This window comes from Apteryx rowi, unplaced genomic scaffold (assembly GCF_003343035.1).
Source record: "Apteryx rowi isolate R43461 unplaced genomic scaffold, aptRow1 scaffold_63, whole genome shotgun sequence".
Taxonomy (NCBI): Eukaryota; Metazoa; Chordata; class Aves; order Apterygiformes; family Apterygidae; genus Apteryx; species Apteryx rowi.
In genome coordinates, this window is record NW_020450905.1 from 2448829 (window position 1) to 2476152 (window position 27324).

The following is a 27324-nucleotide window of genomic DNA, read 5'->3' on the forward strand; positions in this document are numbered from 1 at the left end:
TTACCGAGATGGCCTTAAGGTTGTGAGCTGGAGGGACCTGGGGAGGGAGGAGAACCTCCCCTCCCTTTGCTACACCGACTTCGCCCTTGGACCTGCTGCGTGGCATTTTCAACAAACGCATCAGCCCAGTCCCGCGGATGGCCAAGCGAGCTGAAGAAATGGCGAGAGCAGGGGGGAAATCACAAGGAAGCAACCGAAAGGCTGCTGGGCATCACTGAAGATCCCCCTTTTGTCCCCATCTCTCCCATCCTCTGCTGATCGTGACGACAGACCCCCGCGCACATCACTGCTTTCTTACAACTCAGAATTGTCCTCTGCTCTTTGCTGGGCTTTGCTCTTACCCCTGAGCCAAGGAACATGAAGAAGCTTCCCGAAACTGCTGCTGGCTTATTTTGTGACCCCCCCCTCCCCCCTGCACTCCCAGGTAATAGCTCACTGCTGCCTCCTCAGCAGCTACTGCTTATTCTCATAACCCCACTGCTTGGCATGTTGCGTTGCCAAGTAACATAACACTAAAAATCACAGCACCGCCTTGGACTTCGTAAGAACGGAGTATCTGCATCACACCAGCCGGTGCCGCCGCGGGCGTAAGCACAAAGCCCGTGAGCCAGGGAGCAAGCGGACTCCAGGGCTGAGCTGCCCTGTCCCTCTGTCCTGCCCAAGAAGTGATCCCACCTGCTTTAAATGGTGCTGGGGAAGGGAAGTTTGTCCTGCTGCTGTATGGGGAGCAGCATGCTCTGTAGGAGAAGAGCTGGTCCCCAGCAGCACTGATCTGGCTCAGGTCAGCAGAATAAAAAGATGTTGCAAATACAGGAATGGGGTCTTTTTTTTTTTTTTTGTTAACCATGTGCCAGCTGGTTTATGAAGTCCTCAAATGAGCCAGCAAATGAAATTCTGCCAAAACACTGGAAACACAGGAAGTATTTGAAAGGTGAGACAGTAGCTCACTTATCATGAGTATTGCCTCTCATCATACATAGCCAAATAAATATGAAGGCATACGGAAGTTATTCTCCTCTTTTGCGAGAGCCCGTTTCAGGCCCATGACGTGCCTAGTGAATCATTAATAAAGCTACGTTAGCTGACTTCAGTAGCGCGGGGAACATAACCTCCCGAGGCAGCGCGGTCAGCAGCGCTACTGTGATCTGCGTGAGCCRTTCCCAACTCGGAGACTGTACACGTTCCTCTGTGTCTCACGTGCTTTCTTCACACTTGTATCGCATAATTGCCTTTGGGTAGTGAAAAATGTTGACATGTTGATGTCTGATGCATTTGGATGAAGTCTTCTGATTTTTAAGAGCTACACAGCACTTTCAGAGTGCCTCTGGGAAAATCAAACCATGTTTGTTTAGTTGTCTAAATTGGAGAAGCCGTTGAAAATGTTGGGCACGGTGTTTGAGTCATTTAAAATGATCATAGTTTGCCTAGCATTTTGGCGTCTTGCTCATCTCTCACCCAAACTGACGTAAACACGCAAGCAGCGTGAACAGTGTCGGTGCATTAGGAGTTCTGGTAGTGCAACGCTTTGGGTGTAAATCTGCTGACTTCCATTGCTTTGCTCTCTGGCACACACAAAGATAAACAAGATCCGAATTCCTACCTCTGCATCTGACATGAGTATTCGTTATTCCTAAGTACAGAGGCTTTTATCCTCAACTTTCATGGTGATTTACTCCATGCAGTGGGAGAACTCTCGCCGTGGATAAATTTTCTGGCTCTCCCAAGTATAAAACCCGCCAGTATGGTCTGCACGCTCTATTTATCCTCTCCTCGGCTGATAGGCTGCAACATCTTAAAACTGTTACAAACCACACATTTTAGATGGGAATGACCGGCAGACACAGACTGCTTATAAACCATGAAATAGAGCCTTTACCCTCCCGAACAGCCGTCCCCTTCACTGGCGAGGGCCGATTCCCCAGCGGGCTCTCGGTTTCAGCTCGCAGCGCACCCGGAGTGACAGGCCGGGGCGAAATCGGCCGCTCCGGTGTTTTCCTGATAGACATTGTGCCAGGGTCCCCTTTCAAAGGCGCTGGCCATGTCTTGAATGTTTACATTGTTAATGCTCCGGGAGCAGGTAATGGCAGGCTAAAACATGACCAGCGTGATCAAAAGGTGCGTTGGTAGGTAATCTCTGTTTGCAGTGCAAAGGGGACGGAAAGAAAGAGTTGGGGGCAAAAAGAGACAGAGAAACTGGAGCTCTGCAAGAAAAGCGCCTGACAGTAAACCAAGAGTCCCCGAGGAATCTCCGTGTCTCATTACCCTTGTAAATCTGCAACACGATAGTGCTGCTGCGGGAGGCGTCGATAAGGATGGGTTTCTGGCGTCCCGCATGTGCTCGGCGTTAGCGGGAGAAGCGGGAGAGCGCTCCGGGAAACAAAGCCCTCCTCTGCCTCGGAGCGGGTAACAGCTCCGGACGGCGGCGGCGGCGCGTGCGTGCGTGCCGAAATGCCGTCRTCTCGAGACTTTGTTTTTAAAGAGTAGCGCAAGGTCTCTTTACTAATAGTTTTTATGCAGCAGCATTTCCCACCAGTTATTTTACATATTTCCTTTTCAAAGTGTCCCAAGGAATACCTGCTGCGGGGATATTTTTGGCCACCAGTATAGGACTTACTGGCGCACCGGACTGCTGCAGAATGAACGGAGAGAAAATTCCTGCTTAAGTGTTTAAARCAGAAGCAGAGAGATGGATTATTTTACCTTCAAGGCCTTCAGGGGTCTGCTTTCTCGAGGGTTAGATGCTCTGCTGTGTCTTACCTTCTAGGATAAATGCAGCTACTCTTTTTTTATATTAGCTGTTTGACAGGATTCTAGCTCGTAAAAGTGATTTAAGATAGCGGCAGTAATTTTTATATGTCCCACTTGATCAAATAGGTTAAGACCCAGAGCTGTAGGTCCCGGTTTGCTTTCCCTAATTGATTCTTCGTTCAGAGCCAAAGAGAACTGCACACCCAGGCAAAGGTCCCAGCGTTACTAACGGGAACTTTTTGCCCCAGTAAGGTCTGCACAGTCAAATAGGCCGTTGCATGTTGCTGGTTTTGCCCTGGCCGCTGAAGGTCCAAGAAGAAACGCACAAAATGACTATTTAAGCCATCTTGTACAGTATTTTAGTAGGGAAAAAAGAAACAATGCTTTTGCTCAGTGCACTTTTTAAGACGTGCGTGTCTTTTGATGCTGGCTTGGTACCACCTCCCTGTCCAAATTTTCCAACTTCCTTCCCTCTTCCTTTATTTTTTGTTTGAACTCCAGACTTTGCTGAAGGAAATATTCACCATAAGGCCTTGCTSATCTCAGTGACTGTTTGCAGTATTCTTCTGGTGCTTATCATCATATTCTGCTACTTCAGGTAAATAAGAAATATTTTGCCAGCTTGTTAACATTCTTCTTAATATTGATCTTTTCATGGACTTAAGAATTTTAAAAATTTAAGGTGGAAGTTAAAAAAATAAAAACAAAGCTGTGATTTTGKTGTGGAAAAAAAAATGCGTATTTTGTTCATGTTAGTCCTAAGTATACCTGTGTGATATATTTCATATAGTGTCTTTTGCCTGACATCCTAAAAAGCCTTTCAGGCAGAAGCACAGCTTTTTCTTTACTGAAGCTGAAAAAAAAGGCACAGGGTGAAGTTTGTTGTAGGGCAAATAAACCTAAGGCTTCTAAGCCTCTTTATGCAGTGAAGAACTGATCCCCCAAAAGAGAGGGGTACAGAAGGATAAGTAAATACAGCTAGAATGTTATCATAATCTACATACATTATATTTAAATAATTCCTCACATTTTTAAATAGTCCCAGATCCTATTATCTTACCTCCTTTTGCTTCTAAAAGCCCCACTGCATTCAGTGAAATAAAATAGGGTATTTACACTGTCTGTTTTAAACATATTTGACTTCCTGGGGAAAAAAAAAAAAACCCACTCCTTTTGCTATGCAAACTTACATCAGATTGCACAGTCCTTGAGTTTTGTGGTCCAGAGTACAAAGGAGTTTGGATGCTGAAAACAATTTGCTGAAAACAGAACTGAAAATACTGGTTAGCAAGTCCAGCTTATTCTGTTAAATAGTTCTGTTAAATCCAATTCCGCTTTCCTATGAATGGGCAGGTACAAAAGGCAGGAGACACGGCCGCGGTACAGCATCGGGCTGGAGCAGGACGAGACCTACATCCCGCCGGGGGAGTCCCTGAAGGATTTGATCGAGCAGTCGCAGAGCTCCGGCAGCGGCTCTGGGCTCCCTCTCCTGGTAAGAGACAAGTATTATCTTAATGCCATTTAGGTGCTAGAGGTGAGCCCTGGGAGGAGAAAAAAATGATACATGAGAAATGAGACTTGTATTTGAACATACAAATTGTTTTAGGGTTTTCTTCCCCAGAAATGGCAAATATTTAAGCTGGAAAACAATTAAGAACTGGAGACTTTAATTTCACGTAGATTAAGCCAAAAAAAGCTTAGCTTTTTTACCTCAGCACTCAGTTCTTAGCTCAGATATCATAGGATAAGTACTTAGCTCAGATACCACAGCATAAGTTCAGATTAATAGACCTCACACCAGGCCTTACCCCAGTGTAAAGGACAGCGTCTGGCCTGCAGTCCCATTTTCGTGCTTTTTATGTGCAACACACAATAGTATTTCAAACACTGACACACRGTCTTTATATAAAAGGAATTGTAATTCATCAAGCCTGGAGCCTTTTTATGTGTGGACTTCACTTTGCATTCAGAAGTCAAGAACAAATTATTTTCCTTGTACTGTGGTAATCTCAGAGGTTAAAGGCATGGGAATGAAGTGTAGTTTATCATTATTTCTGAATTGACTCCAAGACCCCTGAGCTCACATACTGAAAAGGCAGAAGTTTTRTATTCTGTAATGAAACGCTTCTCTTCACCAGAGTTTTAGTTTTTGAGGGTCGTTATCACTTCTTAGCAGTGAAGAAAAACCAGACCACTTATTTAAAATATTGCCTCTGAAAAAAATTGATTTGATTTCATTTTCATTTTTCAGAGACTATATGTCCCTTCTGTCTACCAAACCTGTTTGTAGCAATCCTATTGCTACAAGTAGATGTTTTCCAGTTCCCAAGTACTTAGGTACCACCTGTTTTTTCCCTCAGATCTTGTTTTTTCCATGCTAAAGATGAAATAAAATGAGAAATTTTTTAATTCCCTGAGATGAGGCAAAAAGTTGAGTGACTGGCTAAAATCTGACTAAACTCAACTTGTTCTGGCAGGAGTAAGTGCTTAGATTCTCTTTTAAATGAAGTGGTAACTTTTTTTTAATCCAGATTTCTGACAACAGACATACCTATTGAGGAAGAAAAAGACAAGCTGAAGAATGGGCTTGGTGACTGGGTCTGAGCATGGAAAAATCCATGGCAATTTTTATCTGTTGAGAGAAATGTTGTCAGTTAGAATATAGACTTTAAGAAAGCGCTGTTGTCTCCCATACTGATGTCCCTGCAGCGGCCATGGAAAGGGAGGGATCATGTCTGTGAGTGAGGGCCATTCCTAATTTATTCCAATTTATTTAACCACGAGGGGTTCTTTTTATTTTTTTCTTTGTTGCATAACACATCATAAGACATCATAATAATTAGGACAAACGCAAGAAGCTTGAGTCTTYTTATGTGTGTTTTTTATGCTGCTAATTAACTACTGCAAAGGCTGAGGTGGGTTCCCAACTCTTCTTGCAGTCTTCCTCTTTGCTCTGCCAGGCCTGGAGACTTTACAGCTTCTGGATCTGGTGGTGTTCCTGGAGGAATTTTTTCCTGCYCTTTGCCTAGGAAAATGGATGCATTTTTCCTAGATTTTTCTTTTAAACAGTCCTTTGCTTTGCAAGACGAGAAAAACTGAGAGCTATAATGAGTCTGGCACATGGTAATAAATGTTTGCTGCATTTCCCAGACAGCTACAACAGCTACAGGCCTGCAAGGAATGCATGGTTTGGTACCTATGGGCCCATGCCTGAAACGAGTGTATAGCAAAGTGCCCGGAAAAAATGCTCTAGCCTTATTGTGGAAGAGTTTTAACTATCATTATTTCTTATTCAAAGAATGAAACATTCAAAGTTATTATTTCAGGAAAGCAAGCCACAAATTTATTACAAAATGTCAATTTATGATAAACAGTAATGTCTTTCTTTTGTGCAGAACATTTATTCTAATGGATAGGTATTACACCAAAAAACAAACATTAACCACGATGTTATCAATACCTTGACATTCAGCAAGCAGTTTTTTTCTCGAGCTGTTTGTACCCCTGACAGAAAAGTTTGCTGCGGGTTAAATGCTGCCAATCAAATTTGAAACCAAGAAAAAATATAGTAAGTTGCAAATAAAGGCTCTGAGCCAACAAACTGGGGTGCGCAATCCAATCTGTGCAAGCAAGCAGAACCCCATTGGCCTTGACAGAGCAAGAAGTATATGCAAAGCTTATGCCCCAGCGACTCCACGTGCAAACTCAGGGAAAGAGGTTACATGTTGGGGGCAAAAAGGAGAGAGTGGTTTCAGTGGTGCCTAGGAAGTTTGCTGAATTAAGAGTGCAGTCCCTACCTTTTCACGGGGTTTTTCTCATTCCTCTTCCAACGAATTTTGCTCTTCAATGGGCTGCATCCCAGCGATAGCCACCAAATTCTCTGTTAAAAAATATTACAGTGAGAAAAGGTTTGTTCGTCTGAATTTTCTCTACGTTAAACAGATGTATTTGGCTGAAAAACAGAATGCAGACAAACTTTGGCAGAGTAGAAATAGTTGGTAAGGGGGTTGATTCCAGTCAGGGAGGGGAAACAAAGGGCCCTGTAACTTTACCTGACTGGTCACAGAGCTCAAGCAGCAAAATACAGATTTGGAAAGAAGTCAAAAAAGCACTCACTGTGAATAATTCACACAGACTCATCATTCAGCATGCCTAAAAAATCAGTTCATCCAACAATTTTGATTAACGAATATGTTTTAAAAAACATAATCAGTTTATCAGCCCCCCCCCAAAAGGGGTAAATTCCTTAAAAAAAAAAATTATTCATAGTAAATCATCTGACCAGCTCTAGCAAGAGGAAAACAGGTTAAGGCCCTTCACATAGTATTCTGCCACCTGAAAACCTATAACAGAAATGTGTTTTTCATTTTCTTAATGTAATTTAATAAGGAACTTTTCATCATTAAGTATTGTAATTTCATGTACTTTATGATGCCATTACATATATTTACACAAATTAAGTTATTTGATATAACTGCATTACTGTTCAGGATGCATTTTTAAAATGGGCAAAATAGAAAGCAACAATGCTAAAATTACATTACCAAATGTTAAAGCAAAATTCCAATGTAATATAACAATTGTTCAATCACTATATGAGCGTATAAAGGAGAATAAATCAGTTTTAAAAATTAAGGCTAATCTCTGCTCTTGGCTTTCACTGATGTTAATCAAAAATAATGGCACTGAARCCACCATCTTGTAAGTCTCGTAATACATTGCAGGGCTGAAAAAGTGGGATCCAGTTTAAATGAAAACAAAAAAAACCCTGGAACTTTTGAAATAGTTTTACATAAATGCCATTGAATGTTATTCTTCTTTAAATGGCTAATATGAAAACCAGTAATTTATTTACAAAATAAATGATAATGGATCTTATCTGAACATGCCTTCATACTTCAGTGGGATTGTGGCAGTCCTGCTCTGCATTACTGGCCTGTACTTTCCACTGCTAGGGATTATAAGTAGAACTGATAAGTAAAACTGTTTCTGCTGGACCTCCAAGAGCCAATGAGGGAAGCAAATGCTTTTAAAATCTGGTTTTGATTATCTATTTTTTTCAGCCACGGTTGCAAAAGTACTTTCGATTACATGAAATAAATATGGTTTCATAGGGACTCAGTGCAAACTTGCTGCAAGAAACTCCTTGAGAGTTGTGTATACATGGTGGCAAAACCTAGAGACCTTAAATTTGCACTAGTCCAGATTTTACCAATAGCCTGGGCCAGATTAAAAGTTCTTAGAAAAAGATGAAATTGTATTAGAGTTTATAAAGTTACTTTCTTTAAAAATCTTGTAAAATCCTACAAAACTAAAAATCRTTAGCTGTGGGTTGAACTGGCAAGAGTGAAGCAGAAGACGGTGACATTTTAACATCTGTTTTACTAGGGTGAGGTTGARTCAACCGTGAACACTAGTGGGTTGTGTTGCAGCTTCTGCTTTGATTTTTTTCTTCTGTGAACTTTTAGAAGTATGTCATCCACCAACATGCCCCAGTCCTATGAGACTGTGTTAGTCTGCACTTGCCCAGGATTTTTTGTGGTCATAAAAGTTGATTAAACGTAGACTCGTTCAGTCTTCTACATGTAGCCCACCATCCTTGTGAAGGATGGGTATCTCCGCAGTGTTGCTGATTACAGTGATCTTCTGATACAGCTGCCCAAATGCTTTGATAAGGTACTAAAAAGCACAATTTAAAGCTGCTCTTCCATATCTTTGGGAAAAATATGGTTTCTTATTGTTATTACTAAATAATGATGACTATTAAAATTGATGTAGGCATATAGGTCCTAAAGCCTTTCTAACTCTATGGCTGAAGTTCCTAAAGCCAAATTTGCATATTGAAATTATTAGGGACGAAAAGTCCGAAGGAAATAGGAAGCCGCTTTCAATAGTTTTGGTAGTTCTGGAGCACTGAACAGCTTTGGGTGATTGAGCCCCAGCCTTGAGATCAAAGGTGTTGGGTATTTAACAACATTCCTGTTTTAATTAAAAATGTGTTACTTAGTCCTTTAGAAGCTGGGTGGGGTTGGGGTGGCCAGGAATGTTTTCTATCAAAGCTTTTCCAGCAAAAACAAAGAATTTCCACAAAATGGAGATTTTTCTCAGGAAAATAAAAATGTTAAGATTAATAGTCAAAAGTTTTATTCACACTGACTAATTTACTCTCTTGAGCTGCCATGGTGCATTTTGGAAATATCTAGGAAGGCATCTTTACATTGACAGGAATGACCTTGCTAGCTCTGTATGCTGTGGGAAATGGGGAGCTGCTGTATCGTGAAGCTTTGCAGAAATCCATTTTGCAAAGTCTGCGCATTCCTGTTTTTACCAGGATTCCTGTGCAGAAAGGAGAGGAAGAAGGACCAACGTGAATGCAGAAAATTTCTGCCAAGCAAATCCTAACTGCATGTCCTGGGATTTTGCAGGTTCAAAGGACCATAGCAAAACAGATTCAGATGGTAAAGCAGATTGGAAAAGGTCGCTATGGAGAAGTTTGGATGGGAAAGTGGCGTGGAGAAAAAGTAGCTGTCAAAGTGTTTTTTACCACGGAGGAGGCCAGCTGGTTCAGAGAAACAGAAATCTACCAAACTGTCCTGATGAGGCATGAAAATATTCTTGGTGAGTGAAATTAAAGACAATTATTTGATAGTTACAGGTTTCTTAAGTTTAATTTGTTATTTGTTGTTCTCTGATGTCCTCTCTTATGTGTTTTGTTACCCACCGTGCTCTGCAATTAGCCATGCATCACCTTTCAAAAGAGACATGTTTTAAGAATTCTTGTGCAGGTAAAGAATAATTGGCTTTGGAGGCTACTATTCCAACCAGCACACTTCTGATTCTGCCACTTGCATTTGAGTATCTGCACTTTCAAAAATATACAAAATGCTAAAGTTGAGGCTGGTAAATTAATGCACAGCTTTTACAGAGCTTTTTAACCTGTTTGCTTGCTTAGGCCTCGGCCATCACGAGGAGGGAGGACCTCCTGATGAGGCCGAGCTTTCCCAAGGGCCGGGGAGGGATGGAAAGCCCTGGCAAACTTCAGCATGGGCTGTCCTGAAAATAGACCTTTTCCCTCATGCAGCAGAAGTCCTCGTTTCAYGATGTAGTGACATTAGCATAGCTGCATGGAGGGCAGATAAAAGCAGCTGAACATAGTGTTAAAATAAAACCACTGACGTGGCTGACAGTTCAGCRCGCCGAGCAGTCAGAGAGAGCCGTGAGAAGTATTAATGTGAAAAGTCTTTTCTTTTGGGCAGGATTCATCGCTGCGGACATTAAGGGTACAGGGTCTTGGACCCAGCTGTATCTCATCACCGACTATCATGAGAATGGCTCACTCTATGATTATCTGAAGTCTACTACCTTGGACACAAAAGCCATGCTGAAGCTGGCCTACTCCTCGGTGAGTGGCTTGTGCCACCTGCACACGGAGATCTTCAGTACTCAAGGCAAACCGGCTATTGCCCACCGTGACCTAAAAAGTAAGAATATTCTGGTGAAGAAGAACGGAACCTGCTGTATAGCAGATTTGGGCTTGGCTGTTAAATTTATTAGGTGAGTAACTAAGTAGACCAAGTGGAAGTTGATAAATGAGGCAGATGATTGGTTTTGTTGCATATTGAGTGCGTGTGCACATGGGAGTAAGCACGTACAATATATGTACGTACCTTTCAGGCTGTGCTCATACATGTTTGAGATGTGGCTACCTGGGTAGATGAGGATGTCACATAAACACATCGTGCAGTTGTATAAATAGTTGCTCTGTAATAATTGACAGCATTAGTTGCATTTGCATAAACATTTCAGCTTTCATCAGTTCTGCTCAGTATCAACCACAGTATTATTACCGCATGCCAAAAGGACATAGCACTGACAGGTGAAATCATGTCAGTAAACTTGTCCGTGAAGCTTTCAGCTTGTCTAATCTCTAAGTAATTCACTCACAACTTATACAGAATAATATTAATCATTTGCGCATGCTACAAATTGGGATTTATTGAAAAGCACCCCACTTGTGTTGTATTTTGTTCCATTTCCTACAAATCAAATTGCTGAGGTACAGATTTGATTTTTGAAATGGCTTTTAAATTTGATTTTAAAAAATGGTTATGTGTTTAAACAACTTAGAAGGAGCAGACAAGTAGAACTTGCTCACTCCTGGGGTTCATAAAGAAGTCATTGCTATCGGACAGCTGTTGGCTCCATTTGAAAGGAGTCTGAGTTCTCAGGCCTGTTCCTGCTGGAGATGTGTGTTAAGAATCCTGTGATATTTCTGAGCTCAGAAATGTGGCCATAGAGTGAAGGTTTCGGTCTCAGACGTCAGCTTTGAAAATGTGGGTTCCCTGAAGTATAGCAAAAAAATATTCTGTACAAGATCTTGAACTGAAATTATTCAGAGTGTAAGTAAAGACGGTTTTATCTGCTCTTCTCACCGTTGACTCCTCTGTCAGGTTTCTTGGTGAGGCTTTTCCTTTATGAACCTGACCTTCCTCTGGGAGATGAGAAAGAAATAATTTAACTTTGGGGAAGAGAAACAACAACTTGGAAATATGCCATTCACTGTAAAAGTTTCAGGGAAGGCAATTTGCCCTTTCCAGGTGTACTTTGCCTGTCAAATACACAGTAACACACCTCTTAGGTATGAACTGAGAAGAACTAGAAACTACCAGATGTTGCTCTTGAAGAAGGTCAATATATATGTGTGTGTGTGTATAAATATAAATACACACACCCATATAAATATAGAAACATTTCTATGTATTAGAAATATAATATATATTCATAATAGTATATTTATAAATATAAACATATAAATATAAATAAATATATAATATGATAAATAAACTGAATATAATATATAAATATTTATATTTATACACACGTGTGTATGTATGTATATATATTTGTGTGTGTGTATATGTATATATGTTTGTCATAATCCAATTGGAATTCACTTTTCTCGGACAGAATACTTCCTTAGAAAGTATCTCTCACAGTGGTCAGGAATAGAAAACTGTAGGTGACAGAGATGCAATCTGCTGAAAAAATAATGAGTTTAGTAAAATTCTCTGCATTTCTTACTTTATTAGAAATATTGCAAGACAGTGCAGGTCACTGGGCTCATGTTTTTGGGGGTATGCACAAATGCACCAGCATATGCATATTAGTGACTGTGAATGTGACAAGTTTTTACCTCTTGCTTTTTGGTCATTTCTGTAATGATAGGTGAACAAAATTTTACAAGAAGTTGTGTGATTATTCTGTCACATTTAAAATATTTAAGTTTTGAAGGTGGGGAAAGGGAAACAGGCCTTTTTAAGCAAACCGCAATTTGTGCCATGTCTTAAACTTCTAAAAACTACAAAACTGATACAGCAGAATCTCAGTTAATAAGAAAAAAAAAAGGCCAGCTGGGTGTTTAATGGCAGTTTGTTTCCTGTTAGCTATACATTGCCTCCTCTGGTCTGTGTGTGCCACAAGTGACCCATTTGGTTAGATCTTTTGCGCGCCTACCTCTGGGTGTTTTTACGTCTTGGCGAGGAAAGGTTGGGAGAGGTCAGCCGTAATGCACGCACAAAAAGTAGCCGGGCTCTTTTTCCTTGCAGGGCTGATTTGGTAGAGTTGAGTGATGGTCCCCAGCTCTTTAGTCTCCTCCATTAATTGTTAAAACTAAAGCATTAGGTGGCGGAGCATGTTAAGAAAATAACATTTAATGAAGAGTTGATTGTTATCACCAGCATTAGGGTTTAGTTTAATGGTAATGAAATCTCCCAAATGTTACAGCATCCCTGTTGAGTCTTATCTCCATTGCGGTTGTGCTTTTGAATGCTTAATATCGCCTGAGGCAAGCAAGCCTTTTAGGAAGGGTGGCTGTCCGCACTGAGAGGCTTTCCCTACAAGAATTGTTCCATTAAGGTTATGCATTACTTCCGACCTTGTTCCAGCCCGGATGTGGTTTGAATTTACTACTGCTCCCATCTAAATTGCTTTCTTTTCCAGCTACTTTATTGCATGTTTGATGCATTTTTTTTTGTCTTTCAGTGATACAAACGAGGTAGACATTCCTCCAAATACGCGTGTAGGCACAAAACGCTATATGCCTCCTGAGGTGCTGGATGAAAGCTTGAACAGAAATCACTTTCAGTCGTACATCATGGCTGATATGTACAGTTTTGGGCTCATCCTTTGGGAGATAGCAAGGAGATGTGTGTCAGGAGGTAAATGGCAAACATACATACATACCTTTTTGATAGCGGGGACGTGGCTTTTAATTGTTTCAGCAAACCCAATTTATAACCCAARTCTTCCATTCCATCCTTTCCTCTGGGTAAGTGTTTTTACTGCAGTAAACACATGTGGATAAACCATGCAGGGAACTCTCTTAATTTCTGTTTTCTGGTGGATTTTAAAGCATCAGTCAGTGCTATTTTAACAGCAGAGATTTATACTGTATTTTAATGGCCTGTTTGGAGGCAGTGGATGTCCACATTGAAGGGGGAATATGGAGCTCATCTGGGGGCTTTTTCAGAGGGCTCCACATTTTGGCTGGACTGGGGACATTCTGCTATTTTAGCAGAAAGAAAATAGTGATTTTTTTTTCTTGTTGTTAAATATAAGATAAATGATTTGGGGATATTCTGTGCTACTACTTTAAATAAATAATTTATTTACAAGACAAGTAGAAAGAAGCAGGGGGAAATGGCACTTATTACATCATTATTGTGCTAGGAACATGCCTCATTTCTTTCTGGTATCACATGTTCAAGTAATGAAGATGGCAGTGATGGAGAGAGCCAGCCAGCTGCAAGGTTGTACTCTGCACACAGAGCCCAGTGCAGTACAGAAATGATGGGCATTATTATCTCTGTTTTGCCACTGAGGAAACTTAGATGCAGAGAAATGATTTGGCAGTGGTTGCATACCACRTTGGTGGTGAGGAAGAGCAGAATTTGTCTCTTGGGTCTGTGCTGTGTTCACGAGAACAGATTTTTAAAAGCTGCGGTACCGTGCTCTATGCCTACCTGGGAAGAGCTGAATTTCATTGATGAGCAACGTGATCCCTGTGTTTACAGTTTGTTAATGTTACATTCCTATATTATATTACATTACATTACATATTTAATATATAATGTATTATGCATATTATATATATTAAGATTATAATATATTATTTTGATATAGTATATTGCGGTGATTTTCTGTAAAATCTGTAAAACCATCATCATCATGATCATTGCTTGTGCAAAAAGGGTGGAGGTCTGTCTACATTAGACACGCGCTCCCTGCCTCGCGGCAGAAGGCAGGCATGGCGAGCGAGGGGAGCGTGTGCTCACTTTGCAGCAAAGCAGAAAGCCAGGTTTTCTTTCGCTGCAGCATGTGCAGGAAACTCACACAGTAAAGGCCACAATTAAATGGGAATTAGGCCCAGATGAAATGTTTTTTGCTCAAACTGTTAAAAAAAGAGAGAGAGGAGAAGAGGATAGTGGAGCATGTCTTCTGCAAGTGATACGCACCTTGCTGTTGTTTTTTTTCCCCAGGAATAGTTGAAGAATACCAGCTGCCCTACCATGACCTTGTGCCCAGCGACCCCTCGTACGAGGACATGCGGGAGATCGTGTGCATCAAGAGGCTTCGCCCATCGTTTCCCAACAGATGGAGCAGCGATGAGGTATCGTCCCTTTCCAAATGGAGCCTGTGCTTTACTACTTAAAATGGCTTGGGCCCAAATCTGCGATATTTTTAATCAGAGCGAGTGAGTGAGATTAACCTAATTCTGTATCATTTTGAGTCAGGAGGAGTGAGTGGCTAGCCAACACYGTTATCGCCTTTTGGAAGAGAAATTAGTTTATACTTAGTACACAGCAGTAACTTCAGTGTCTACTGATCTATATTGGCCATAATTCCCAGCCTTTTTTTTTTTTTTTTTTAAAGAAGCAGATTTTTTCTGCCTCTGTGAAATCAAGTAAAATGTACAGCTTTTCTGTGATCAGACTTGGTGACGTGATTTTACCGTGATAATACATAAACATGAGCACATAATATTAAGTTTCACTGTTATGGTATTATGGACATAGAGTAACACTGACCACAGTASCCAGGCTGTGCAGTAAAGCACTTAATGTTCGCCCCTTTCTATCTTTTAGAAAGCAGTACTCATGTGCCTCTTTGCATTTTAACAATAAGGCCTGCAGATGCGGCCTTTCAGATATAAGATCAAATGTTTCCAAAGTAAAATTTGGATGTTTGAGGATGTTTCCATTGAAAATATATAGCGAAGCAAAGTCGTGCTTTTGGTATTGGAGCTGAATAGTGGATGCACAACAGGCAAACTTGCCGACTTTTATGGTGGTGCTATGGAGAAGTCATTAWTCATGTTAATTGGTACAGTATAATGCTATAATGTCCTTTGCAATAGCAGAAGACAGCTGTCATTTGGGAATAGCAGTGTTTAGATGAATATTCTGCAGTTAGTTAGAGAAAAGATTTACATTACGAGAGTTGTAGGCAATTTGGGAATGCGAGGAAAAAATAAAACAACCTCCCCGGGAGACTCAAGGACTTGTATTAACAGCCAATGTGGGAAGGATTTAACCAGGTATCGCCCACTAATCAAAACCTGCTGAGCCTTTGGGGCGATGGAAACACACTGGAGAAAGCACTGTTCATGTAGATGCCTAGAAAGGCTTTTGCGCAGCGGCACAAGGCTGTGCTTGGTCTGGCAGCAGCCATCCTGAGGACTGAGGAGGCTTGTTAAAATAACTACTCTTGATAAATTGATTAGCCTAGTCAGTAATCCCATTTCGGGGCTTATAGAARTGAGAGACAAATTTACTAGTGCATAAGACCTTGTGTATCACCAAAACATGTTTATAAAAATCCGTATTAATGTGGAATGTGTTAGGCTGATGTGAGCACTGTTGGTGGGTGTTAYGCTTAACGGCTTTCTGGGCCTCGTGAAGAAGTGATGGACAATGTGGAAGGGATCAATAGCACTAGCTGGGACTTCTCAGCTAAAAGTCTTGAAGTCCTGCTATGAGAAGCCCTTGTAGCTTCATGGGTGCTGGTGAACTATTTCAAACCCTTTTTTTTCCCATTGAAGCAAGCAAATCTTCAAGCAGTGTGGAACCTTAGGCTAGCAGGGCAACATGCACTAGGCACGGTGGTTTACGTGACCTTTTTTTGTCTGTCTGGCAGCAGTAGGTGCAGAGCAGGAATACAGCATGCCGCTGCTGCCTTCCCAAGGCTGGGAAAGCTGCGTGTTGATGTTATGCCACTTYCCGGGGGCCTGGGTGCTGCCGGAGGAAGGCTAATTCCACTGAATTTCCAGCAAGGCATTCTCCGTACAAAGCTATGTTTATGGTGGCCGTGCTAAGTGAAATTTTCTGCAAGGGTTTGGGGAAGGGAAGATAAGAAAAGTGCTTTTGTTGAGTTTACAGCCAAATATAGACTAGAGGTTGTCATAAATTTTAGAGTAATTGCCATGTTTTGAGAGCTCTATTTAATATACAGAAAAAAGCTCTTGAAAAGCAGTAGAAGGCAGCATTTTTTCGCTGCTTTCTAAGAGCAATTTTTCGGCTGCTGTTAGGCAAGACCTTCTTCYTCTAGTTTCTCGGTCTTGCCACCAGCAGCAGCCTGGTCTTCCACTGCCCGGGCGCGACCTGCTCTTGCCTTTGCCCCCGCAGTGCCTGCGCCAGATGGGGAAGCTGATGATGGAGTGCTGGGCTCACAACCCCGCGTCCCGCCTCACGGCCCTGCGGGTCAAGAAGACGCTTGCCAAAATGTCAGAGTCACAGGACATTAAACTCTGATCCGGCAAAAGGCAGCCCGTGCGAAAGCCCACCGAAGCGGACTTTCTCTCGCCGTCAAGAAGTCATAGGGAGGCATCGAAAGCCTTCGTAAGAAGCACCTCGAATGCCGTCGGATTTAAGAACAACTGTCTGACAGCTTCTGAGGAGAGTATCCTTTGCAAAATCAGCCAAATTTCGATATCCAAGTTTGGAAGAGGCTTCTCTGCCCTTGTTTACATGGGGAAATACAGTTTTAGTAACTGGTTTAAGGTTATGCGTGTTGCTTTCCATGAAAGCCACTTATTATTTTATTATTATTATTGTTATTATTATTATTTTGATTGTTTAAAAAGATACTGCTTTAAATTTTATGAAAATAAAACTTTTGGTTAGAAGTAAAAAAGATGTATATTGTTACATTAAAAAAATTGGAAGAAACCGTGCTGAAAAATGAAAGCAAAGTGACTTTTTCATTTATAGAGAGACTATTGCACTCCAGCATTAAAAAAAAAAAAAAAAAGAGAGAGAGAGAGAAAGTCTGTGAAGCTCAGAGAAGCTGTAATAGAAACCGTGTTAAAAGGCACCTACCTATGGAGCCCACTTTCCATAGCGCTGTGGATGTGAGTGGTTTTCACAATATAGCGAGAGGCCAATTAAAGTAGTTGCTATTAGAGCCGCGGGTTGCTGAGCCCCGGTAGGTGGCCCGTCACGGGGGAGCTCATACTTCATTTAAGATAATCAGAAGCCAGAGAGCGAATGTGGTTCAGTGCGACTTGCTTTTTTTTCTCTTTTTTTCCCCGCAGCCCTTCATGTTTTTAGCTCTGTTAGGAAGTCTCATGGATGTGGTGCCAGGATAATAAACAAGTGCCCTTTTTCTGAGTGCTTTTCTCCCCACTGCAAAATAAAATGTATTGTTTATGAGCGGAAATGAGAGGCGCGAGTCCCCTGAAGTACACGTTTAGATCTTCTTACCAGCCTTTCGTTAATGAGAGAAACCGCTGGTAAATGAAACTGCGCTGGCCTACATACAAAACCGCTGGGTAAGAGAAAGTTTGTTGTGAGGCAAAATTATTAACTTGTTCTTTTATTTGTGTAGAAGTGAGATATTTGTGTACAAAAAGAGTTTGGAAAAAAAATCCACATTCCCTTTTTTTATGTGAAAGAAAAAAGAAAATTCGAGATACCGAAATAAATGCATGTTTTAGGGCACCACAAACTAAACTTCTGGCTTGAACTTTGGCCGCCTTATTATTTTGGATGGCCTCGGAGCGGCCTCGAAGGCTCTGGGAGCCGTTGCACAGGGACGGGTCCTGCCGCCAGATTGCGGGCTGCGTAGCACCACAGTTCCCAGAAGAGGGGCTTATAGAGGAGAACGGCAATGCAAAACGGATTTACCAGCCTTTCTGCAGTCTTCCTTCCCGGGGATACAGCMGTTGTTGGAAGGGTAAAACTATGGAAGGGGAAACGAGAGGTAATAGGAAGGCGACATACTCCATCCAAAGCATTTTCTTTGGAAAGGTTTCTGTTCTTCATCAGATTGGCAATGCTGAGCTGCATGGGAGTTACTGTTTTACCTTTATTTTGTTTTTCTGCCTGCCTATGGCCTGTTTCTCTAGATGGTGTTCAGTTTAATTTTGAAACAAGTTGTTGCAAATGCTGCTTTAATTATGAGAGTTGAAATAATTGACATGCTGGATTTATCCTCAGCATTTATGTAGTGCTTCTTTTCCCCTTTTTTGGACAAAACTGATTTATTTGTGGTAGCTAGGTAAATATAATTGGAGTTCGGCTTCAGAGCTCCCTGAAGGTATTTTGAGTTTGAAAAATTACCATTTTATACTTTCAAGCTAATAGAGAAAAATGTGCGAGGTTCAAGCAAACCAGCAAGACCTGCATGATTATGGGTGTTAAAAAGTTTGATCAGAGGACTTTCGTTAATTGAGTGCTTTTTTGCAGTTTCCCTGCCAGTACCCCAAGAATGCTAAGCAACACAGAAAGAAAATCTCTGCCAATTAATAGTACGCTAAATCCTGGCCCCACGGGGAAATCRGTGGTGCTTGCATATGTGAGAGCAGAATTTGGTCCTCTTTTTAGGTGCCATTACTTGAAAATTTCTGGCCCAAAGTGAGGAGAATAGCCCAGCCTCTCTTCAAACTGTATCTTTTTGTCTGCTTAGTGAATTGAGTCGTGGGGTTTCTGCTATAAATCATCCCTCTGAATGGAGCCTCACTGACGATTAGCGAGCAGGGGTGAAAAGCGGAGAAAAATGTCAAAAATATCCAACATGTGTGAGCGTAACACGGGAGGGGAAACCTACCCAAGGGCTTTTGGTGTAGGTGGGAATTGTCGCGCTGAGGTCCTGAATGGAGATTCATTCGTTTTGCCTTCTGCCCTCGTACGTGTTGGCTTATGAGATAAATGTGATCCCGGGGAGCTTGCTCCGATGATGCAGGTGGGAAACGCACTGCTTCGAGGCTGACGGCCAGATCCAGTCCTCTGCGCTCACAAAAACAGCAACGTGAAATTTCCTCCGCCCCTGCCCTCGCACGGGCAGAGCTGCGCGACCATGCAGATGGAAAACCCGGTTTCATGCTCCCAGCTCGCCGCCTGCAGGCTTTCTGACCGAGTCCTGCCTTTTTGCTCCAGAAGGAAGGGATCTAAGATACTGGTTGATAGGTCATGTAATGTGTGTATGATGTTAAATGTTCAAGTTTATGTGTTTTATATATATATAAAAGAATATATATATATATATATACATATATATATATATATATATTCAGTTGGAGGTCTGGAATCACTCCAGTATGTGGATTAAGAGTAAACTATTATGGATGATAAAGCACTAAATAAAACATAATATTTATTTATGAAAACGCATAAATGACAAATCACTGCAACAGTGCTATGTAGGAAAATAAATACATATGTGAGGAGACACACATCCAAGAAAACAAAGGGTCTGCAGTTATGTAACTAGTTTCTGTCCATTTTCTCCCAAGACCAAAAGGGTCAGATTCAGCCCTCAAATCTCATACTTATTGTAATCAATGATACTGTTAAAGGAATATTCCTCAGGCCAGAAAAACRACCTAAGTTAAGCTTGTAAGACATTTGTTCTAGCACTGTGATATCTGAGTTATCAGATGAATGGTTAATTTTATGCAACGCACGCAATGTAATAATTACAATGGTTCCACATGTACAGTGAATTCATGTTAGTACATGTATTTTTTATTTTGCCACCTGTACAGTCTTTTAAYGTCACTTCCAGACTTCAGTAATTTCACAGTGCCTGTTGATTAGGACTTGGATGTCAGGGCTAAGATCCTCGTGGCTTCAGTGCCAGCAGGTTTTGAAATACAGTTTTCAAATGTAAAAACACCGAAGGAAGTTTAGTTTAATGACTTATTGGCATAGCTAAGATAGATTGGGAGAAGAATTAAAAAAAAAAAAGGAAGGGAGATGCCATCTAGCAACTGCTATTCCATCTCTAGCACAAACAAAACTATTTCTTTTAAAGAAAAGGTTAACGATGTAAAGACTAAGAAACTAATTTGTGTTCTTTTTTGAGAACCAGTGCCTTATGAAACCTGTAAATACTGTAATTAGAAAAAAATGGGGAGCAAACTGTTATGTTGTATTTGTTCAAATTATATATGGCTGTTTTAACATTCCCCAAATAAAATTGTTTCCATCTCCCCATGAAAGAGATTACTTTTTTATTTTCGTTTATTCTTCACATAACTCAAAAAGACTACTTCTGGGTTTCTTTTCACCGGTTAGATTATTTTGACCATGCCTCATTTTTATATATGATGTTTTTTAAAGATTTTTACCTTAGAGCAAATAAATAAACTGTAAGATATTGCATATGTTTCCAGTGACATAAAAAAAGCATCACCCCTTTCACAGCTCAGTGAAGAGAGAAATAGTAATTAAAATACAAGTTATCACTTACAGAGCAGTCACTTGCAATTTGTGGATGATTATGTAAATTATAGAAATATGGCATTTGAATAATATTTTTGTGAGGCTCCTCTTCCCTTTTTACCCCCAAATGTTCACAAATTATGATTTCTATTTTTAATAGCACAACAGGGATAGAAGGTAATCTATGGATAGACAAAACCTAGATTTTCCAGCCCTATGTCTCAGCAAAAAAAAGGGAAGTGGCAGCCTGGCCAAATTTTGCCCATGACTAATGCCCTGCAGACACGTTACTTTGACCCGTGTCTTCTCGTACTCAGCAGCAGATCCTTTCAGTTATTTTCAATCAGCATTTCCAAAGTCACTTGGTCGGGCCATACCTGGGTTGGAAAGGACCATGCTTGCTGAAGAAGGTCCCAGCTGGCTTTGCCCACATTTGTTACGTGGCGTGTGGGATCCTGCCCTTCCCTTACAGCTCCATGTCTGCCCTCAGCTCTCCACAGCTCACTGCATCACATAGTTTTCAGGCTGTTTCCCACCGCTCTGTGTCTGTTCCTCCTATCCTTTCTTTTTTCCTTAATTTTCTATTGTTATGCCTCATGTCCCTTGAGATACAGAGTCTCTTTTCATGTAGGAGCTCCAAGTCCTCTTTTATATATGTTACCTCTTCCTAAGTAGCTTTTATATATAAGCTGCCTATTCCTATACCAGAGAAGATAATGTTAAGATAAAATGAAAGAAAACCAGCTCTCCCTCCACGTTGCCAAAGGTCTGGTGGTTTTCAGATGGAGTAAACCTGTAGCTAGAACTTCGCTGCAGCTATGTTTTGTGCTCAACATGCTTCAGCAATGCCCAGTATTGCTTCTGGATGCTGACTGCCCCAAATAATGTGTCTATGAAGATGTATCCACAGGATGAACTTCTGGGCTCTACTAGTTCAAATATTGCCAAGCAGATCTCCATGGCTCTGGCCTTGGCTGGGCCCAAGCAAGGTAAGCAAGCAATGGGTGGCCACAGACCTGGTCCAGCCTCTGTCCCAGAACTCTGCTTGATCAAACCATCTTCTTTGTTATAAAAGTATCCTCCAAATGGGCACTGAACTTGGCCCAAATCTGGTCACTTATAGTCAAGACTGTCAATGAGCAGGCTGACAGCTTTCCTCTGTTGGAGTCCCCCTGGTTGACCTGGCCAGAAAGGCATATGGGGCCATTCAAGTCCTTGTCCTTGGTCACCGATTAATTCTGTACACTGTCAATAAAGTAGCCAGTAACTTGGAATTTAAGTGGCTCAGTTATTCCTTTTTACTGGAGAGGCACTGATACGAATCTGTTTGGTCAGGCCAGAACAAATATTCAAGTGTTGGCTCAATAACCTACTGGCCCTGGCAGCCACCAGCCCCGGCAGCTGCAAGAGCCCACCAGAACGAGCTGGCACTGGGTAGTTTGCTCTGCCTGGCCTCCTGYGATAACTTATTCCACACTCCCTACGAGTAAATTGCAGGAGCCAAAGGGCAGTGATTGCCCACATGCTCTTTTTTAGCATAGAAGCTGGGGAAAGGAAGGAGCCATCACCCAGAGTTTACCTTGCATTATCGATACACTTCAGTGACGTGCTGCACACCCACGGTGGTCTCCCGCATTCAGGAGTAGCTGTCACGCAGCCTTCCTCGTTTGCCAGCCGTTTTAGCTCATATGAAGAAAGCAATGAGAGGAAAGTAGAATATAGACACCTTAAACCTTGGGAATATCTTGCTTTAAGCCAAGCAGAAAGGGAGACTGATTTTTAAAGGTCTGCCCTTTTCGGGCTGCACTTCAGGTTCTCACAAACCTGGCAAATACACTTACCACCCGGTGCTCAGTTTTGGGGCCGTTAACTCCATTTTGCGTGGCTGCTTTGACTTCACTGCCTCCTCGTCGTTGCAGGGAGAGCCCGGGGGCGAGTGCACCACTCCGTGGTGCTGTCGGGCTGCTAGTCTCTTGGCATATGAGATGGCGAGGACCGGGCGTTTTCCCAGCTTTCCCTCTTTCCGGCACGGAAGGGGGCATGCAGTGCTAGAAGAGGCCTGAAAGGCTGGCGGGAAGCGCCTGCGCTCACCGGGAGCGGGAAGGCAGYGTTGCCTCCGGCAGCGCGCGGGCAAGACCTTTGCAGCCCCTTGACCTCCTCAGGCCGCAGCTGAGCGGGTGATGAGGTCTGAGAGAGGACTGTTCCCCCACCCCAGGCCCCGCGTCTCGGCTGGGAGAAGCCACGTGTTTGTACTGGGGAAGTGCCTCTCACTCCCACTGGAAAAATGCAGAGATTAATTTGACTGTACATTGCTGGGAATGGGCACACGGATGCTTGGGTAGTTGGTGCCCTGAACAGTATCTTACGAGTGAGACTATGAAAGTTTTTATGTGCAGAAACAATTCTGTTGAGCACATAATTTTTTTTTTAAATAAATAAAAGGYTCCTCATTCCTTCCAAGCTTCCAGGAACTAAGCAATTGAACACAAGGTAGTGTTGCTTTTTTTTTTTTTTCCAGTTGCTTATAAATATAATTTATTACCTGTTTAAAAATTCTTTCTTACACTTTGTACATGTCAGGCTGACAGAATAAATGCAGGCATTTACAAACAGAGGGAAGGAGAAAAAGGGAGGGGGGTAAGAGGCACACTCAGAACTAGTAAACCACACCTCCACTGTACAGCAATACAAATAATGCAATGGCTAGCACTTCTCYGGTAGTAAGTCTTTAGAAAAGGAATTGCATAGAAGATACAGCAACAGGGAAATCAAAAACCAACCAAACAAAATATAGTTCTCCATGTCTGAATCGCAAAGAAGACAGCTCCCAGGACCCTAGCRGCGCTGCCGTAGCGCAGCTGCGACGCAGCCACAGGGGAGAGCGCCGCAATAAACCTTCTCGGCCCGGGCCACGCGGCCGTTTCGCTTGTTATGGGCCCTCCTATGCTTTAGAAAGGTACCAAGTGTACGACCTTCGCGTGTTTTTTTCACTCTTCAATATTAACAGACAGAACATATATTACTAAAAAAAAAGTCAACCACACAGATGTGCCAAAATGGTAATGCCACGTAATGCCATAACCTCTCTCTCTCTCTCTAATACACTCTACTTCAAAAAAGTAGGTTATTTACTCACAGTTGGGGAGGGGTGTTTTTGCAAGGTGATTTACAAGAACTATGGGAGAAGAGTGCTTTGCTTCCCACTCTTTCTAATTTTGTTTACTTTCCAGACTGACTTTCCTTTTTATTCTCACTTTTTGATCTCCCAAATTTGCTGGCAAGCTGTAGCAACAGCCAGCTGGAACCAGCCAGAGCAGCTCCTGCCGCAGCGCGAGCTTTGCTCATCCACGGGCTGTTGTGGCACCCAGCTGCAAGCCCACAGCTGGCGAGAGGCAGGGACCCACCCCGCTTCTGCCCGAAGGCCGGGTGTTAGCAGAAGCAACATCCCACTTCTTCAAAGACAGCCAAGAAGCTACCTCGATGCTGTGAGTATAGGACGCTCTTGGAGAGAAGGTCAGGCCCAGCGTACAGTGCACGCAGCAATTAATTTCTTTGTAAACAGTTAAAACCACTATTAAATACATTTAACCAGCATCGCAGAATATGTGAAGAACCCATTCAGTGACAGAGGCTAGTGGGAACTCTGAATTATCATTGCTTTTTTTTGTACAGGCAGAGCTTATCAAAGGCCTTTCAGATAAAGGGATTTTCAGATTTCAGGGAACAGGTGCCAAGCTTAAAGGACAAGTAAGCAAATAAACTAAACGATCCTCTTTCAAGAGAGGAGCTCGACCTACCAAACTTGAGGGCTCAGTTCTGTGGCTTTGGTTCGAGTCCAACTCTATTTCCTTGCCAGTTTTTACGCTGTTGTTTCTCGCAGTACTGCCTAGCCGACCTTGCAGGGATGATACAGCACTGAATTTTGACCTTCATCTTCCCAAGCAGAAGTTGGTCATGAGAGGGATGGAGGATGCCCACAACCAACATCAGAGCTAAAAGCCTCCAGCAGTAGGTGTCCTCTATTTTTTCCTCTGTGTGTGTGTATATATATATATATATATATAGACATACACTTTGCATTTCTGTGAGAATCCCACTTCAAAGGATGTCAGCGTTACATGCTTCAGCATTTAAAAATCTGCAATGCAGCTCATTTTATAAACTCAAGGTTTCACACACAAGCTAGGAAGGGATCACAGTGGCGACCCTGAAGTCAATGCCTTACTGGAGTCCTTGCGGGAGAAGGGCCGCTGGTTCATAAACCAGCCCCTTGCCTCTCTTCCCTGTCTGATATTAGCTAAGCTAGCCTGCAAGCAATTAGTCACTCCGGGGCCAGACAAGGGTCCCAGTAATACCTGAAAAGACTTCTGAACACTCACTAAGGTACATTACAAAGTGCCCTGAACATGAGATCAAAAAAACCTCACCAGTATCACCTTGTTTAAAATTAACCTCGGTGCTGTGGGAACTACTTGGCTAGAACATACGATGGTCTAATGGTCCCCATCCCTCCCTTCCCCATGCCCCCCCCCCCGCCCCAAAAAACGAAAAGAAAAAGAAAAGGAGAACCAAAAGGAAACTATTTTAGGTAGCAATACAAGACATTAGGACACTGTCCACAATGACAGGCTTACAGCATGTAAATACATTTATTCTATATGTAAGCAACAGAAATAGCAAGAAACCCAAGTAACAGACATGTTTTGCTCTGTGTGCCTCCCAGACTCCAACATGTCTCATGAGTGTCTGCATTTCTGCCAGGGATATGGAAAAAGCCTCGGTCTCCCATGGAAGCAAATCTTGACTCAAGAGACCCTAACTGCCTCAAAACTTTCAAGACTCATTAAAACAGGTCTTGCACTGTTCAGCATGATACTGTGGATCAGCTGTGATTAGAAAACTTAACAAAAAAATAGACTTACCCTATACACTGACAGCCACCTTTACAAGAACACAACACAAAAGAACTTAACAAAACCAGGTGAAAAGGACTGCCTCCAACAGTGATCCTAAATCAGAAATTAAAGATTTTCCTTGAAGTCAGTAGATATTTTATATATATTTATATAATATATATATATTATTTATATCACTAGCAATCAACATGTAATGAAGAGACGGTGTGAAGAGCAGCAAAGCTGCTAGAGCACATCATAACCAAAGGTGGACAACTAAAAGGTTAAGCATTTAAAAAATAATAATAACTGGAGGATAAGAAGCCTGCAGTCATCTTTTAAAACAAATTTGCTTACCTGACATAAAATGTTACAACAATTCTTAAGAGTCGGTTCTGTCTGCCAATATTATTTGTCATTTTAAAGAGCCACCTCACAGAAAAGTCTTTTCTAAGACAACTTTTCTCAGGCTTAAATGAAGTCACTGGTATCGGTGTTTAAGTTCGAGCTCTGCCCCACGAGATGGCAGTGTGTACAAGCAATCACGAGAGAAGGACTGCTGCTAGCTTTCTCCCACCAAAAATGGTATTTTGAGCAAATCTTGCTGTCCTTTCTCCCCCCTCATTCTGTGCCTGTGCTGAGAGAGGCAATGGTGCTTACTGCCATCCACCGCTGCAGATGCTCCTCTAAATCAGAGCAAGCCCTTGCCATGCAATAGATCCCTTTTACAGTGAAGCTGCAAAAGGAAAAAGTTCTTTTTCTGACCCAGAATCAGAAAGTCTTAAGAAAGTTACTCATCTATTTTTCTTGAAGGGGGCCTCGGGGTGGGAAGGGGGAGCGCGGAGAGCTGGCAAAAGGAGCACAGGCTTGAGGTGATGCACGGTGCCCACCTAGTGAAAGCTCCCAGCCGAGAGCCCAAACCAGTCCGGATGTCAGAGACCAAAGATGGGGCCCACGAGGGGAAGGTGCCAAAAGCCGGTGAAGAACGAACTAGGTATAACTGGTTATACCAGAAGGTTGCATAAGAAGAAAAGTGGAGAGCTGTCCTTCAGGAGATGTTTTAGCGCTCTGAGGAAGAGCAGGGTAAAACTGTAGGAAAAGGGATGAGCTGGCAGCCAAGTCAAAGCCTCCTGAAGATGGAAGCAAGATTCTCATTCACGCAGCAGAGCTCTGGATCAGCTGCTTAAGGTCAAAAAAATAGGAAGGTGGTTCATGAAAAGGATGACCTGCCTGGATGACTTAGTCCTTGGAAGGACTCCACATTCTCCAGAGGTGGTGATTACGGAGCCAAAATATGGACAGATGTTGAAAGCCAAGATCTGTGCACCCTGCGCTCTGAATTTGATGGGAAGCCTGGTCTGATCCTTTGTAAATTGCTGGGTTACTGCTTCTGAGAAAGGGGGTGCTTGTGAGCACTGCCCAGCCTTTAATGAAAACACCACTGGTGTCAGGGAGCTGAGAATTAGAAAAAAAAGTCCCAAGCCTACAGAAATGTCAAATGGGAAAAAGGTCAGATGAAATTTTCCTTTCATTTTGACCAATGACATTTTCAAAGTTACCTTTAAAGGTGCAGACTTGAAAGCCTTAGGGAAAAAAAAAAACAAAAGAAAACAAAACAACTCAAGTCTCGAGAAGAATGTGATGGGAGAATACATGTGTGGGCAATGCCCACGTGTGTGTACAATAGCAAAAACCAGAGGATGCCTCCAAAGCTGGCGTGAATGGGCTGGGGAAGGCAGTGCTCTCTGCAGCGGAAGTGAAGGATAAACAAAACTGGAATTAAAACTACTGAAATACTAGGCTCTGTGTTGTACTAAAGAGTCAGTCTTTTCACTGAGCAGAAAATGAAATATGTTTGCAGTGACAACTGAAAAAAACAATAGTTAGCTCCATTTGCCGAGTTCCCCCTTCCTGCATTTGCAGAGGCCAAGAGGGATGTGGCACAGAAACAAATATGTGTC

At 42.2% G+C, this 27324-nt stretch overlaps 1 protein-coding gene across 1 annotated transcript in view; it reads left to right on the forward strand.

The window, feature by feature from the left end:
• BMPR1B (bone morphogenetic protein receptor type 1B) overlaps nucleotides 1–16954 on the forward strand; it is a 30090-nt gene extending 13136 nt beyond the window's left edge. The window contains exons 4-10 of the mRNA XM_026084196.1: nucleotides 3250–3346; nucleotides 4102–4240; nucleotides 9174–9366; nucleotides 10005–10302; nucleotides 12790–12965; nucleotides 14286–14416; nucleotides 16431–16954. Of these exons, the coding sequence (XP_025939981.1) occupies nucleotides 3250–3346; nucleotides 4102–4240; nucleotides 9174–9366; nucleotides 10005–10302; nucleotides 12790–12965; nucleotides 14286–14416; nucleotides 16431–16556 (1160 nt within the window). The 3' untranslated portion in view covers nucleotides 16557–16954. The remainder of the gene's footprint in view (nucleotides 1–3249; nucleotides 3347–4101; nucleotides 4241–9173; nucleotides 9367–10004; nucleotides 10303–12789; nucleotides 12966–14285; nucleotides 14417–16430) is intronic.
• Nucleotides 16955–27324: the final 10370 nt, after the last annotated feature.